Genomic DNA, 17,172 nt, shown 5'->3' on the forward strand with positions numbered 1-17,172 from the left:
AAACAGGAAAATGGATTTCACTGCTTTACTGTGACAGTTCTAATCTCATTAAGAAATTTTATTTTATGCTCAATCTAAATTACTCTTGCTATAATTGAAGTATGTCCAATTCCTCCCTTACTTAATTCAAGCTACACACTATCATCAGATTAATATATACACTAAAGCAGTGCTTTCATCATGTCAGGCAGATTCAAATTTAACAAACCCATATGCATGATACTGTCTCAGCTTCTTTGAGATATATTATTCCATTCAATCTTTACAACAATCTTATTAGGCAGGATATTTTAATGGTTTTTTAAGTGTCTCCCACAAGGTGCTTATTAGTTGCAGGGGGTGGAGAGGAAACAAGAAAGAAGCCAAAGAATACCCGACTGGGTAATCAAAATTAACATCAGCAATGAGAGACAGACAACCTGTGCTTAATTATGTGATACCCTGAGAAGAACACACCATCTATGTAGTACTCCAATCCAGGATGCTCAACGTCAGACACATACAAAATGGAGAATATTCTTCTATAACAGAGAGGGGATTGTATTCTTTTAAAAATGCCAATGTTATAAAAAAAAATTTTAAGGCTGTGGAAATGTTCCATATTGAAGGAGGCTAAAGACACATCACCACTAAATGTAATACCAGCTCTTAAACTGGACCCTGCGCTGGAAGGGGAAAATGCTGTAATTTGGGGACAATTGACAAAATTGGAACACTGTATAAATGACATTAAATAAAAGAATTGTATCATTGCTAAATTTACTGAAGGAGATAACTGTACAGTGGTTATATCAGACACTATCTTTATTCTTAAGAAATACTCTATGAAGTGTTTAGGGGGTAAAGAGCCATGATGTCTGTAAGTATCCTCAAATGATTGATTGTTCTTTGTAGTATTTTTATTTTGCAACTTTTCTGTAAGTCTGAAATTATGTCTAGATAAAAAAAATGTTTAGCCCTGGCCCAGTATCTCAGTTGGTTAGTGTCATCCTAAGTTCAAGGAGGGACTAGGCTACTATATTTGTTCAGCATCATAAACATGAACTCATTATTTTTTTCAATAAAATCATGGCCACAAATTTTAGTCTTAAGTGTGAGAAATCATTTTTAACATAATGGATCTCTTCAGGTCATTAAAAACAGAAAGACATTATCAAGCCTGCAGGATTAACATGTAAAAATTATGTATTAATGCCTGAGAAGGCGTTTGATAACCTGGCCAAATGCTGAGAACTAAGGGCCATTCATTCTAAAGAAGAAGAGGGGGAGGGGGAGGGGAGAGGAGGGGGAGGAGGAGAAATCCAGTACTAGAAGGATAAATTGATAGATTTTGGAAAACTGTTTTATATTATCCACTACAGTTGAACATATAATATACATAACCAATGACCCAGAAATCTTAATCCCAGGTATATATACACCCATTAGAAATACATACAAGGTGGGACCAAGAGATACAAAAGTACAAGAACATTTGAAGTGGTATTATAAATGATAGTCCAAGATGGGGGAAAAACAAATGTACAACAAAGGCATTTAAATGAACAGTGGTGTAGTCATACAAGATACTACACAGCAATAAAAATCAATGAACTATACTACCGCTATATGCACCAAGTGGAAGCATCTGACAAGCATATTAAGCACAAGAAGCCAAACCAAAAGAAATACTGTATAATTCCATTTATGCAAAGTTCAAACAGTAGTCCCCCTTATCCATGGTTTTGATTTCCAGTTTCAGTTACCCACTGTAAACAGCAGTCCAAAAATATTAAATGGAAAATTCTAGAAATAAACAATTCATAAGTTTTAAATTGCCCACCATTCTGAGTGGCATGATGAAATCTCTCTCACTGTCCCACTCCATCCTGCTTAGAATGTGAATCATCTCTTTGTCCAGCATATCTAAGCTGTATACTCTACCCACCTATTAGTAACTTAGTAGCCATCTCCACTATCAGAGAGAGACCACATTCCCATAACTTTTATTACAGTATATTGCTTTAACTCTTCTATTTTATATTAGTTATTATTGTTAACTCTTACTGTGCCTAATTTATAAATTAAAATTTATCATACATATGCACATATAGGGAAAAAACTTAGTACAGCAGGTCCTCGAATAACATCATTTCATTCAACATTGTTTCATTATAATGTTGAGAACAAAAAAATCAATTCCCAACTAGGGCCACTGTGTGGAGTTTGCACATTCTCTCCATGTCTGTGTGGGTTTTTTCCAGGGACTCCAGTTTCCTCCCACATCCCAAAGATGTGCACATTAGGGGTAAACTGGTGTATCTAAATTGTCCCAGTCTGAGTGGGTGTGGGTGTGGGTGTGGGTGTGAGTGCACCTTGCAATGGAAGGGCATCCTGTCAGGGGCTGATTGTCACTTTGTACCCTGAGCTGCTGGGAGAGACTCTGATCACCCATGACCCTGAACTGGAATAAGCAGATTGGAAAATTATCTTGTTTTTATTATTTTTTCTTAAATGTATTATAGCTCACATGTATTTCAGTGTTTAATATTAGAAGTGTTTGGGGTTTTTATTTAGAAGTTTGGTGATGTTTCTGTGACCAGAAATATGCTATAGGAATTAACTCTTGTTTTTGTCAATTAGCCTATGGTAAATTTGGTTTCATTATATATAATTTCGCTTCAAGTCACAGTTTCTAAGAACTTATCAATGATGTTAAATGAGGACTTACAGTATATATAGGGTTTGGTACTATCAGTGGTTTCAAGCATCTACTGGGGGGAATCTTATAACGTATTCCCAGCAGGTAAAGGTGGACTACTTACTATATGTCAATCAGACTTCAATTTTTTAAAAGTTCAAAAACAGCCTGGTTGGTGTGGCTCAGTGGTTCTAGCGTCATCGTCCCCCCGCACCCAACTCCCTCACCCCCCACACCAAAGGGTCTTAGGTTTGATTCCTGGTCAAGGGCAAGTGCCTGGGTTGCTGGTTCGATCCCCAGCCCCAGTCAGGGTGTATGCAGGAGGCAACCAATCAATGTGTATTCCTCACATCCATGTTTCTCTCTCCCTCTCTCCCTCCCTCCCTTCCACTCTCTCTAAAACTTAATGGAAAAAATATTCTTAGGTGAGGATTAACAAAAAAATAAATGAATAAATTTTAAAAAATAAAAAGTTCAAAACAGGCAAAACTTTATGCTCAATTATACTGTGAACCTAAAACTGCTCTAAAAAATAATGAAGGTAAGTGGGATATAAAACTGAAACTCAGAAACAGACAACAGTATGGTGGTTACTAGAAGGAAGGGAGTAGGAGGGTGGAAGAGGGTAAAGGGACCAAATTTATGGTAATGAAAGATAATATGACTATGGGTTGTGGGTACACAATGCAATATACAGATCATGTATCACAGTAATGTACACTTGAAACCTATATGACCCTATTAACCAATGTCACCCAAATAAATTTAATTCTTTAAAAAAGAAAAAGAATGAAGTTTATTAATTTAAGAAACACTAAACTACTCTAAGGTAGTGGAGTCAGAAAATGTGATTGCTGGGAAAGTGGGAGGGAGTAATGACTGAGAGGAAGGATCAGGTGGACTTCTGGGGTTGTTAGGTGGTAGTCGCATGAATGTGTTCACTTTGTGATATTCAGTGAGCCTTACATTTAACATATGTGTACTTTTCTTTACATACGTAATAAGTCAATTAAAAAATTTTAATATACAAATAGCAAATCTTCCCTGACCTTTAATAAAAGACAGTCCATTAGAAAGTATGTATAAAACATTCCTCAAACTCAAAGAATCTTGCTTTAAAAATTAGAAAAAAATGGTGCAGTATTTTTCCACTACAGCAGAACCTTAACTTATTCTGCTTATCCAGGTCAGACCTAATAGTCCTAACAGATTTGGGGTTTAAATAAGAAATCAGATGACTAAAACCTATTTAGTGCCCAGCTGGTGTGGCTCAGTTGCGGAGCGTTGACCTATGAACCAGGTCTCGGTTGGATTCCCCTTTAGGGCACATGCCTCAGTTGCTGGTTCAATCCCCAGTAGGGGGAGAGCAGGGTGCAGCCAATCAATGACTCTCATCATTGCTGTTTCTCTTCCTTCCTCTCTCTGAAATCAATTAAAACATATTTTTTAAAACAACAAAACTATTTAGCCCTGGCCCGTGTGGCTCAGTTGGTTGCACGTCTGGCCACGTACCAAAAAGGTTGCCGGTTTGATTCCTGGACAGGGCTCATGCCTTTGATTCATGCCTGGGTTGCAGGCTCGATCCCCAGTAGGGGGCATGCAGGAGTCAGTCTGATAGATCTCTCTCCCTTCCTCTCTCTCCACAATCAATAAAAACATATTCTTAAAAACCCTTTAGATTCCTTGGGCTCTTATCTACTATATAGATATGTACCATAAACAGGTACAGAGAAGGTACTCAACAAATATTTACTAATGATACTCAGCCCAAACTTTAAACAAACTCACATAGCAAAGTCTAAAATACATAGCACAAGTAAAACAGGATAAAAACTCAGCCTACTGACCTAAAGAGTGCAACTTCCAGAAATTACTCTTTTAGAAACTAAGCAATTACAGAATGTACTGCTTATAAGGAAGAGAATAATTTATGACAACAGCTATCTATGGCAAAGGAAATTGGTACTTTCCCCCTTCACTGCTGCCTGGCTCAGACAAGGCACAATCAACTTCCTGATGCCACAGCTAAGCAAAAGGAACCCAGCAGCAACTCTGCTTGTAAGGTCAGAGACTATAATATGACATAAACCCAGCAGTAAGGAGTTGCCTGAGGCAGATGACAATAATATTGGTGGGGAAATGATAAGTACTTGACTCTAAAATCTAAATTCTAAAATCATTACTATTCTTACTTTCCACAGTTATAGTAAACCAAAATACAGTTGACCTCTGAACAACTCAGGGGTTAGAGACACTGGATCCCACTTCCACAGTCAAAAATCCACATTTATCTTTTTTTTAAATATATCTTTATTGATTTCAGAGAGAGGAAGGGAGAGGGAGAGAGATAGAAACATCAATGATGAGAGCGCCGTCATTGATTGGCTGCCTCCTGCACACTCCAGACTGGGGATTGAGCCTGAAACCTGGGCATGTACCCTGACCAGGAATCGAACCTCGATCTCCTGGATCCTAGGTCAGTGCTCAACCACTGAGCCACATTTAACTTTTAATTCCCCCAAAACTTAACTACTAATAGCCTACCATTGACTGGAAGCCTTACCAATAACATAAACAGTCAATTAACACATATTTTGTACGTTATATGTATTACACATTGTATTATTACAATAAAGTATGCCAGAGAAAAGAAAATGTTTGTTGTTTTTTAAATGTCTTTATTGATTTCAGGGAGAGGAAGGAAGAGGGAAAAAGAGACAGAAACATCAATGATGAGAGAGAGTCATTGGTTGGCTGCCTCCTGCACAACCCCAACTGGGGATAGAGCCTGCAACCTGAGCACGTGCCCTAACAGGAATCAAACAGTGACCTCCTGGTTCATAGGTCGATGCTCAGCCACTGAGCCACACAGGCCAGGCAAAATGGTTTTTTACAATATGTTTTTATTGATTTTAGAGAGAAAGGGGGAAGGAGAGAGATATATTGATGTGAGGGAGAAATATCCATCTGTTGCCTCCCATATGCACCCCAACTGGGGATTGAACCCACAACCTGGGTATGTGCCCTAACTAGGAATCAAACCAGTTACCTTTTGGTGCATGTGATGACACTCAACTGAGCCACACCAACCAGGGCAGAAAATGTTATTAACAAAGTCATAAAATTCATCTGAGAGTTTTTTCGAATTGTCACAAATCTTCAAAACTTTTCCAATGTTTATAGACCAAAATCTGCATATACATTGACCTGCACAGTTCAAACCCATGTTTTTCAAGGATCTACCGTATATATCTGGGGTCTCACCAACTAGAATCAACCCACAATCAATATGTGTCCTGAGTGTCCATCAGAGTTCACATTCTAAGAGTTTCTCAATAGTATCCTTTCAGTTAAATAGATGGCTATGTGACAGACAAATTATGATAAACTTTTCTAAGGGAAAGTCACAACATGAATCAATTTGGTATAGTTCTCATTACTAGTGACATTTGTTTGTTCTGTTTTAAAAACACAAGTAATAAATTTTCAATTTAGAAAATAATTTTTAAATAATACAAAGAATATAAAAAATAAAAGTATATGAAAACCACAGGTCAACTTCTTCTATGGCTCACTTCTACCTCTGTGACTTTCTAAATAAACTTTCTCTTAGTAAAAAAATTAATAATCACAGGTCAAACTTAACAAGGGCTGAGGTCTTTGGTCTTTTTGATACTTATAAAATGTTACCTACTGGTAAAAGACCTGCTTCTAATATTGGATGCTAATCTGAGAGATGCTGAGGCATTTGGTTTGCTAATGGATTTAGGTGAGTATAAGTATTACACCAGGAAAATAACAATGAGCAAATCACACAAAGTCCTGGTGGAAATCTGATTGGAGATCCCCAAACATAACAAAACTATCTGCAAGGATGTTCACTGTAGCATTGTTTATAATAGAAAACAAAAATGTTTGAGTGTCCATCAAATATGAAACTGATTAAATTATGTATACTCATAATAGAATACTCCACAGCCATTAAAAAGAATGATTTTTTATTTTATTTTATTTTTTTATCCTCACCAGAGAATATGTTTATTGATGAGAGAGAGAGAGAGGGAGAGAGAGAGAAACATCGATGTGAGAGAGAAACATCAATCATTTGATTTTGGTACACACCCCGACTGGGTATCAAACCCAAAATATAGGTATGTGCCCTGCCTAGGAATCAAACCCACAACCTTTTGGTGTACAGGACAATGCTCTAACCAACTGAGCCACCTGGCCAGGGCTAAAAAGAATGATTTACACTCACATAAGCTGTTAGAAAAATATGTCATTAAGGTTTTTTTTAAGTTGAGTATTATATACATCCAATTGTAGTATCTATATATGCATATACAATGAAAATTTCTAGGATACACAAGAAACGGTAAACAGTAGTTACCTCTGGGGAGTGAGAACAGGGAATGGGGACAGGAGAACTTTTTCCTCTCACTTCACATCCTAAACTGTTTGAATCACTTATCACGCCCATACCTTTATATCAAAGACAAAACAATGAAAATAATGAACAAAAAAGTTAACAATAGTGTTAAGGGGGTGGTAGGACAATGGTAATTTTTATTTTCCTTTTTATACTTTTCTGCACTCTCTCAATTTTCTATGATTAATAATATATTAGTATATATTGCTTTTCAAATCCCCAAAACTATTTTTTGTTTTTGATTTTTTAACAAGTCAAGTGTGATCACTTCTGGTTCAAATTAGAGGAAGGAAAGCCATGGCTCAATTATAAACCCTGTGGCAACTACAAAGAAATATGGAAAGACTCAGTTCTCAAAATACTTATAATTTGTTTGTAGAAACTAGTCATGAACGCAAAGACAACAAAAGCTAAAGAAAATTCTTTATTTAGTTTACTGGAGTTGCTCATGTGGTACTGGCGCCTATGGAAGCAAAAAGACATCAATATTCTGAGGAAAGCTGTGCTAAATATTTGCAGAAAGATTAAGTAAATTCTATAAAAGGGTGGTTTCTTAAAATTCTTCAAATCTAGCCTCCCACTCAACATAGACAACCTTTTTAGAACACACTTACCCACTCATCCAATTTCTGCTTAAAGTATCCTATGTCAAAAAATCCTCACAAGTAGTCCATTCCATTTGTTAAGAACAGCCCTAATTGTTAAAGTTCTTCCTTATGTTAAGCTAATATCTAATTTCCTACAATTTTCAATCATTGATCAACTTGTCCCAGTTCTGTCCTCTGGAACAACAGTTTTTTAAAATGATTTTCACCTACTATTATGATCCTTTCCCTCTTAGATCTTCTCAAACTAAATCTCTCAATTCCTCATATGGCTTCTATACCCTTCATTATTCTAATTATTCTCCTCTGAAGAAATTCTAGTTTTTCAATGTGCCCCTTAGAATCAAATACCCCCACTGAAGACAAAATTCCAGATTTTATCTGACCAGTGCTATTTTATCACCTTTGTCTGGGTCACCATGAGTATAACAGTACAAGACTAGGCGCCAGGCAGTTTACAATTCATTGCCAAATTCGTGACACTGTTCAGATATAAGTAATTTATGTTTTAAGAGTTTAAAGAGTGTAAAAAAGAAAGATGACTGAGGAATTGAAAAAATTTTCAACAAACAATGTAGACTATGAGCTGGGAAAGGAAGAATATGTTTTTGATAAGTAGAAGATACAGAAAGAAAACTATTTCAGGGGTACAAATGCAGAACAGTGCAGAGACAGGAATGAACCAAGTTAGTACTAGTACAAAGTACCTGTATAAAGATAGGCAAGAATATAGATCCAAAAAGGAGAGCTGGAGTCAGACTACTTGTATTGAGAGCCCTTAACCTGCATGATTAAAGGGTAAGATCAAGAAATTAACTTTTTTTTAAAAATCCCCACTAGAGGGTATTTTTTTCAATTGCTTTTTCAGAGAGAGTAGAAGGGAGAGAGAGAGAAACATCAATGTGAAAGAGACACATCGATTGATTGCCTCCTGACTGGGGCCAGGGATTGAGCTTGCAACTGAGGTACATGCCCTTGGCTGGAATCAAACCCCAGACCCTCCAGTCTGCAGACCGATGCTCTAACCACTGAGCAAATGAGCTAGGGCAAGAAACTGACACTAACTGAAATGGTCAGGATCATTAAAATCAATATCAGTTTGCCAAGTTCTACATCAAATCAATGACTGAGTTTTGACTACAAAGAAAAAGTTTCTAATTCAATTCTACCCCAAGACAAACAGAAATTGAGTAGTTCTACAATATCATTACACAGGCTTCTTTCAGAACATGAACAACATTCCTAACTGACAAAATATAATGCAAGGAATGTCATTTTAGAAAGATTTCTTTTTATCCATTTCTGTAGGTTTCCCCAGGATGAATAATTTAACATGAATACTTCTATACAAGGTAGCTGCTTGTTTCAGTAATTAATAATCTTCAGGATCTCCATTCAAATGACAATGACCTGCTGGTCTCCAATGCCCCAGGTTCAAAAAAAGATTAATTTGACTAATGAACATTAAGAGGTTAAGATGTTAATTAAACAGCAGAATTTCTAGACATGAATGTGGCCCAATATTACAACAAATAAAAACAACAGCAGCTCCTTCTCTGAACTGATTTAAATTCAGTTAAATAGGGCCCGGCCAACATGGCTCAGTGGTTGAGCATCAACCTATGATCCAGATCAAGGTTCAATTCCCAGTCAGGGCACATTCCTGGGTTGCCAGCTTGATCCCCAGTAGGGGACGTGCAGGAGGCAGCCAATCCGATCAATGACACTCTCATCATTGATGTTTCTACCTCTCTCTCTCCCTTCTCACTTCCTCTCTATGAAATCAATAGACATATTTTTCATTAATTAATTAATTTAACAGGAATTTCTGGTTTAATAGTACTCCTGCCTAAAGACTCTTTCATAAAGACTAGCTCTGTAATAAGATGTGGCAGCAGATTTAAACTGTCCAAGAGACACTGCAAAACCCAACCTCTCCCAAATCCTGCTACTCAATAGCAGGGATCTAAAGGAATAAATAGATTCCCAGCTGCTGAGAGAAAAGCAAAATTCTCATTAATGAAAAATCAACAGCAAAAGAAGAAAATTTGGTGTCTCATAATCCCTGGAAATAGCCAAATCCCATTTTGGGTTAATGCAGATTTAACAAAACAGTGGAACAGAAAAGAGAAAAGCAGTTCCATTTGCAGCAGTTGGGGGAAAACACTTAGAGAGATCACAAACAATGCTTCTAATCCACAAAGCCAAAAGAAACATGAACTCTAACTCTCCAGTAAAAGGTTCAGCCAGGAAAAGGCTCTTAGGGATAAATTCTCTCTCACACTCACAAGCCACCTTATCCCCTCTTGTTCAACACAGGTTTGACAGACTGTAACTTGAATTTCCCAAGATCAAATTCAACAGGTAATCCAAACCCTTTTTCTAATCAGATACTCTCTAAAATCAGTCTTTGCATTCATTCAAAACCAGCATAGAGCTTCGCTATGTCGGGCACAGGGAATACAAAAACCTGTAAGAAAACGTCTCTACCCTCTTGGAGCTTAGTCCATGCACCTTGATTAATATAAACCCCAAAGCTCTTGCCTTAAAATATCTTCTTAGATGGATCAAATGTCCTCCGTGAAAAAGCAATAAAGGCCCTTCATCTTTAGTTACTGGGACAGAAGCTAAGTAAGTCAATCAATTAATCACACTTCTTACACTCTACTGTTAAGGAGAGAAGCCAACACACCTTTGCAAGTCGAATATGAGAATAACCTTAGCCTAGACTACAGGGAAAGAGCAGGGGACAAGACAAGCAATAGAAGGGTCAAGCCAAGAAATACAATGGAAGAAGGGATATGACAGCTGTCCCCCTATGCGTTCCAAGAGTGATTTAAAAAAAAAAAAAAAATTTTTAATCTGCTACTAAGGTGACCGTAGTTTTACGGTGCAGGGAAGAGGAAGAAAAGAATGGGAGATTTCTCACTATTGACAGATAGCAACTATCCCTGTCTCTTTCCTTCCTAGGTCCACTCTCCCTAGAGGAGAGTGCCAGTCACTGTTTAATAGGATCTGGGCCTGCCAGCCAACAACACTGTCACATGGCCACCGGAATGGAGAGGTAACAGTCCCTTCACAGGAGCCTGAGGAAAAACAAGCGTGGAAAGAACTCTTTAAATGTTTATAAATAAGTTAACATAATTGTCCCCTGAGGCACGGACAGGAAGTGAAGTTTGGAAAGGGTGGTAACCCGATGTCTATTGGAAGCGTGTGGGGACCTCTCAGAGACCCCCCACCCCGCACCCCCCCCCCCCCAGTCCGCGCACTTACCACGCACGCAGAGCAGCGACATGGCCGAGGTGCCGGCGAGCCGCCGGCGAGGCTCCGCCGCGCCTCCGCCGCTCCGCCGCACTCTCTTTCCTTTCAGCAGGTGCCGCGGCTTTTCCCGCTATCGGCTCCACGGGTCTGGCCGCTCCTCATGGTCCCTGTTGCAGGCAGCGTTCTGCTGCTCCCTCGGACCAGCTCCAATTCTCACCGACTGAGGGGGCTCCCGATAATTGTGAGTACCGGCCGGCAGGCGGTGTACTGGGCGCGGCACCACGGCGCCATCGCTGAGAGAAAGGAGCGACCAGGACTCCCCCCTCCCTCCACTCCACCCGGGATCCGTGCGGCCGCCTGGATGGAACCAACCCGCGGCGCCCCGCCTCCCAGCCAATCAGCTCACGCCCAGTCCACCGACCCCGCCCCCTTAAGAGACGTAGGAGGCGGAGTCTCCCTCGGCTTTCCCAGTGTGTAAGAATGAAGGCAGCTCCGCCACTACGGAGGCTTAAAGCAGAGAGGGGTGCGCTTCCCCTCACCGGTGTGAGGTGAATACTGAAGCCCTCTGCTTCTCCCTCCTGGGCGGCCTCCCGCCGAGAACACAGTCTTTTCATTGATGATTTTCATTGGACTTCCTTAAAGGGTCTATCCCTTAGCTGATGAAGTACTTACCCGTAATAATTTGACGAGATTGTACCACACAGCATGGAAGTTTTGTTTTTGTTAATCCTCACCCGAAGATATTTTTTCTATTCATTTTTAAAGAGAGTAAAAGAGAGGAAGGGAGGGAGAGAGAAACATCAATGTGAGAGACACATCGATTGACTGCCTCCTGCACGCATCCGAACCTAGCCTGGGATTAAACCTGCAACCCAGGTACATGCCCTTGATCTGGAATCGAACCCACGACCCGGTGGTCTGCAGGCGGAGGCTCTAACCACGGAGCCAAACCTTCCGGGGCTGGAAGTTCTCCATTAGCCACCACGCGGAGGCGGAGGGCGGGGTGGGGACATGAGTGAGCGCAAAGAAAAATGTCTGGAGCCCTCAGTTGTTATCTAGACCTTTTTCCATGCTCTCCATTGTGTCTCCAATGTTTGAGTGGTGCCAAGTGTATAGTAATTAGTCCATAAATACCTACTGATTGAAGAATGGAGGGAAGATAGGCTTTTTAAGCTGAGGACTTCTAGCAAGAAGTCCACATACTATGGAAGTTAAAAAGACCAGAGCAGAAAAGAGAAGACACATGGTATGATGTACACCCCACCACCTCAAAATTCTGATTTAATTGGTTTGAGGTAGAGCTGAGGCATCCTGTTTTTTAAAAGCTCCCCAGATGATATACATAGCCCATGGACACAGACAACAGAGTGGTTGAAAGCCAGGAGAGGGGTAGTGGGAGCTAGGTGGAGGTGGGCAAAAGGAGGGGAAATAGGGGACATCTGTAATACGGTCAACAATAAAAAAATATATAAATAAATAAAAATTTTAAAGTAAGTTATCCAGGGTCACAAAAAAGCTCCCCAGATGATTCTAATGTGATGCCAGGTTTTAGCACCATTAGACTAGGTGCTTTCTAAGGCCTCATTAGGCCAGCTCAGGTTTCAGGTTTGCAAGCTCTGGGCCCCATAGGATTCTTCCTGCTAGATCCAGGAAGGGTCTGTCAATCTAATAGGGTCTTTGCCTTCCAAAATCAAGCCTAGCTACCATGTGATTCCTCTCACTGGAATAGGTGCTATGAGAGAGTAACACTAGGAGCCTGAAGAAGGAAAGGAGACTTATCTTTCCAGTGTTTATTCACATTTGAAGCAATACATTGAGAAAAATTTTAAGCAGGGCAACTCAGAAAGCCTGATCAACAGAAATGCCTGACCCTAAAGACAATGGGCATTCTCTGTGCTGCTGGATTGGAATATCTAGCTATTTAGCCCAGCTGTCCTAAACTACAAGAGAAAGAAACTAAAAAAGTGTTAAACTTCTGGACTGTGGAACTGACTGAGAACAGAGAACAAAAAGCAAAGCTCTAGTGACATAGAAGCACAAAGCAGACTGACAAATCTCAGAGGGAAGACAGGGATGGGTAGGGGAGAGGGAAGGGGGAGACTAACCAAAGAATTTATATGGACACAGACAATAGTGGGAAAAGCAAAACTTTTATGGAACTAGGGATTCTCCTAGGAGATGCAGAAGCCATCCAACAAAGAATGGAAAGTCACTCTGCACTTGGAAACAATGTAGAGTAGTGGGAAACAACCTAATAAAATTGTGAAGAGCATGAACTTTGGAATCAATCAGATTCACCTGGTGTATTATCTATTGTCATGTAACAAATTGCCCCAAAATTTAATAACTTAAAACAACATTTATTATCGCACAGTTTCTGTGGGTCAGGAATCTTGAATATGGCTTAACTGGATCCTCTGGTTCAAGGTTTCTTACAGACTGCAATCAAAGTACCAGCCTGACGACAAAGGATCCACTTCCAAGCTCACTCATGTTATTGTTGGCAAGACTCAATTCCTCCTGGGCTGTTGGACTGAGAGCCTCAGTTTCTTATTGGCTATTGGCTGGTCTCAGTTCCTTGTCATGTGGCCCTCTCCAAAATGTCAGCTTGCTTCATCAAAGTATGCAAGCTAAGAAGGCAATAGTGTCTGCTAAGCAAGATGGAAGTCATAATCTTTTGTAGCCTAATCACAGAAGTGACATCCCCTCATTTTTGCTGTATTCTGTTTATCAGAAGGGATTTACCTAAGGGGATTACCTAAGAAATTGAATACCACCAGGAGGCAGGATCTTTGGGGCGCCCATCTAAAAAATCTGCCTACCACACCTGAATTTTTGTTCTAGCTCTGATACTTGTAACAAATATCACTTGGGGGATGTTAGGCAGGAAAGATAGCCATCTTGGGGAAGGGGAAAAGAAGAGGGAGTTTTATCTCACCCACTAAACAAAGAAGTCAGCAGTCTTAAGACTTGACAAACAAGATGACCAAATGTATGTACAAACATTGCCAGATAAGCCACAACGATGCAGAAGGGGACTTTGAAACCTAGTCTGATACTCAAAATATCCTGCAGGGAAGCTTTGAAACCTATAGGGAAAAGGGTATAAAGCCCCTTGAAGCCCCACCTGGCAGTGGGCTCAGACTAGCTGGATTGTCCGCTTGTGCTTTATGCCAATTGTATTCTTTTTGTTTGTTTTAATCCTCACCTGAGGATTTTTCCATTGTTTTTCAGAGAGAGTGGAAGGGAGAGAGAAACGTGGACGTGAGAGATGCACCTATTGGTTACCTCCCAAACGCACCCCAACCTTCCTGCTTATTCCCTATTAGTGAATTAAATAAATCTTTGACATGTGTTCATTCTATATTCTTATAACAATCTTGCTTTTTAACTTTTATGAAATTGTACTTTGACAGTGTTTTCAACAAAAGGCACTGGATCAATTGGATAACCACATGGCAGGGGGGAGGGGAGTGTGGATCTTGACTCCTACCTCACACCATATACAAAATCTATTCCAGATGACTTGTAAGAGATAAAATGATAAATCTTATAGACAGTAACATAAGAGAATATATTTATTACCTTGGGGTAGACAAAAACTTCTTAAAAAGGGCGTAAAATGCATTAACCATAAACTGTGAAACTGAATAAAGGAAATTTCATTTAAAATGAAGTGCAGCCCTAGCTGGTTTGGCTCAGTGGTTAGAGCGTCGGCCCCCCAGACTGAAGGGTTCCAGGTTTGATTCAGGCCAAGGGCACGTACCTCAGTTGCGGGCTTGATCTCTGGCACAGTCAGGGTGCGTGTGGGAGGCAACCAACCCATGTGTCTCTCTCACATCAATGTTTCTCTCTCTCTTACTCTCTCTCTCCCTTCCACTCTCTCTGAAAAGTAATGGAAAAAAATATCCTCAGGTGAGGATAAATAAATAAATAAATATAAAATGAAGTGCAGAGCCCAGTAGGCGTGGCTCAGTGGTTGAGCATTGACCTATGATCCAGGAGATCCCAGTTCGATTCCTAGTCTGGGCACATGCCTGGGTTGCAGGCTCAATGGGGGGGGGGGGATGCAGGAGACAGCCAATCAATGACTCTCTCTCATCATTGATGTTTCTCTCTCTCTTCCTCTTCTATCCTCTCTCTGAAATCAATAAAAAACATATTTTTTTAAAAATCCTAATCTTTTAAATAAATAAAATGAAGTGCAGAGACTAGAAGGTAGAGATCTCACACACTACCACTGGATGTCCATTACACACCTCAACAGGAAGATAGCATACCTAGCATTCCCAATAAGAAATGTCTATTTTACTGCTCTAGGAGGAGGAAGGAAGATTTCTCCTTACCCAACAACAAGCCCAGCTAATGGGAGCTGTGGCAGCTCAGCCAATGAGAAGCCATCCCCATCCTGAACTCTGGCTTTCCTCCACTGGACCTTCTTTCAAAGCACTGCCTCCCAACTTCCTCCTTTTCCTTTATAATGTTCCTCCCCTTTGTTTGCTGAACTTCCCTATAGTTTTTGCTATAGCATGCTTGACCTGAATTACAATTCTCTGCTTTTTCTGAATAAACCTATTTTTTGCTGGTAAAAACAACTGGCTGTTTTATTTTGAAGGTCAACATTACCAACAGATAAATTGGACTATATTAAAGTTAAGAGCTTCTGTTCACTGAAAGACACCATTAAGAGAATAAAAGGGCAAGCTACAGAGTGGGAAAAGGTATTTACATCAGATTTCTCTAAGAAAGGAATCATATCCAGAATATACAAAGAGCTACAAATAGCAAAAGGACAGACAACCATATAGAAAGATGGGCCAATGACTTGATCAGGCAGATCACAAGGGAAGGTAACCAATAGACATGAAAAGGTACCTGGACTTTATTAGCTAACAGGAAAATACAAACTAAAGCCACAATGAGATACCACTACATATATACAGGAATAGCTGAAATTAAAAAGACTGACAACATCAAGAGTTGCAAAGGAGCCCGGCCGGGCGTGGCTCAGTGGTTGAGTGTCAACCTAGGATCCAGGCGATAGGGGTTCAATTCCTGGTGAGGGCACATGCCCGGGTTGTGGGCTTGATCAATGACTCTTTCATCATTGATGTTTCTGTCTCTCTCTCTCCCTCTCCTTTCCTCTCACTGAAATCAATAAAGATATATTTAAAAAAAAAAAAAGAGTTGCAAAGGAAATAAAGAAACTGGATCTCTCATATATTGTTGTGGGACTGTTAACTGTTACAATCTCTTTGGAAAATATACTGAGAATACCTACTAAAGTTGAACATATAAGGGTGTCCCCAAAAAATGTATACACAGACTTTGAATAATTATAAGGCAGTGTTTATTAAAATACATTTCATTTTCAAAATTGAAAAGTGTGTATACATTTTTGGGACACCTTGTACATGCCCTATGACTCAGCAATTCTACCGCTAGGTATCTACCCAATAGAAATACATGTACATCAATCAAAAAATTTGTTTTTAAAATGCAAAAGAAAGATAAACACCAATTCAGGATAGTGGTTACTTCTGGGGAGAGAAGGAAATGAGATTAAGGAGTATATAAAAGTTTCAACTTTATCCGAAATATTAATTTCCTTAAAAGAGAATTTGAAGTAAATGAGGTAAAATATTAAGATTTTATAAAGCTGTATGAGAATAATATTGGTGTTTGTTAGAGTATTCTTTATAACTTTCTATATGCCTAAAAATTTTCATAAAATAATTTTCAAAATCTTGGCAAAAAATAAAGACTCAGAGAATGTTTAGGCCATTGATTTTTAAAAAGATTGTAATACAAATATACAGTTTAATGCCAATATTGTGTATGTAAACATACTATATATACAGATGCAGAGATTGATTAGATGTGATAAAACTGGCACTTTATCTCTATGGTATTCCTTTCCAAAATGCATAACCCCAGTCTAATCATGAGAAAAACATCAAACAAATCCCAACTGAAGGACATTCTACAAAATACCTGACCAGTGCTCCATAAAACTGTCAAAGTCATCAAAAACAAGGAAATCTGAAGAATTGTCACAGCCAAGAGGAGCTTAAGGAGACATGACAACTAAATGTAATGTGCTATCTGGATGGGATCCTGGAATAGAAAAAGGACATAAGGTGAAAACTAAGGAAATCTGAATAAACTGTGGGCTTTAGTTAATGTATCAATATTGG

The 17,172-nt window shown here is 39.4% G+C and overlaps 1 protein-coding gene across 3 annotated transcripts in view; it reads right to left on the reverse strand.

The window, feature by feature from the left end:
- UNC13B (unc-13 homolog B) overlaps positions 1-11,359 on the reverse strand; it is a gene marked incomplete at its 5' end in the record, with an annotated part of 145,656 nt that extends 134,297 nt beyond the window's left edge. For 2 of the 3 annotated variants that reach the window (XM_081151121.1, XM_081151119.1), the window contains one exon: positions 10,988-11,354. In XM_081151121.1, the coding sequence (XP_081007247.1) occupies positions 10,988-11,009 (22 nt within the window). Of the gene's footprint in view, positions 1-10,987 lie in introns of all 3 variants that reach the window. The other variant, XM_081151120.1, reaches the window with a different exon arrangement.
- Between the last annotated feature and the right edge of the window lie 5,813 nt (positions 11,360-17,172).

The sequence above is a fragment of the Miniopterus schreibersii genome (assembly GCF_964146895.1).
Source record: "Miniopterus schreibersii genome assembly, chromosome: 11".
Taxonomy (NCBI): domain Eukaryota; kingdom Metazoa; phylum Chordata; class Mammalia; order Chiroptera; family Miniopteridae; genus Miniopterus; species Miniopterus schreibersii.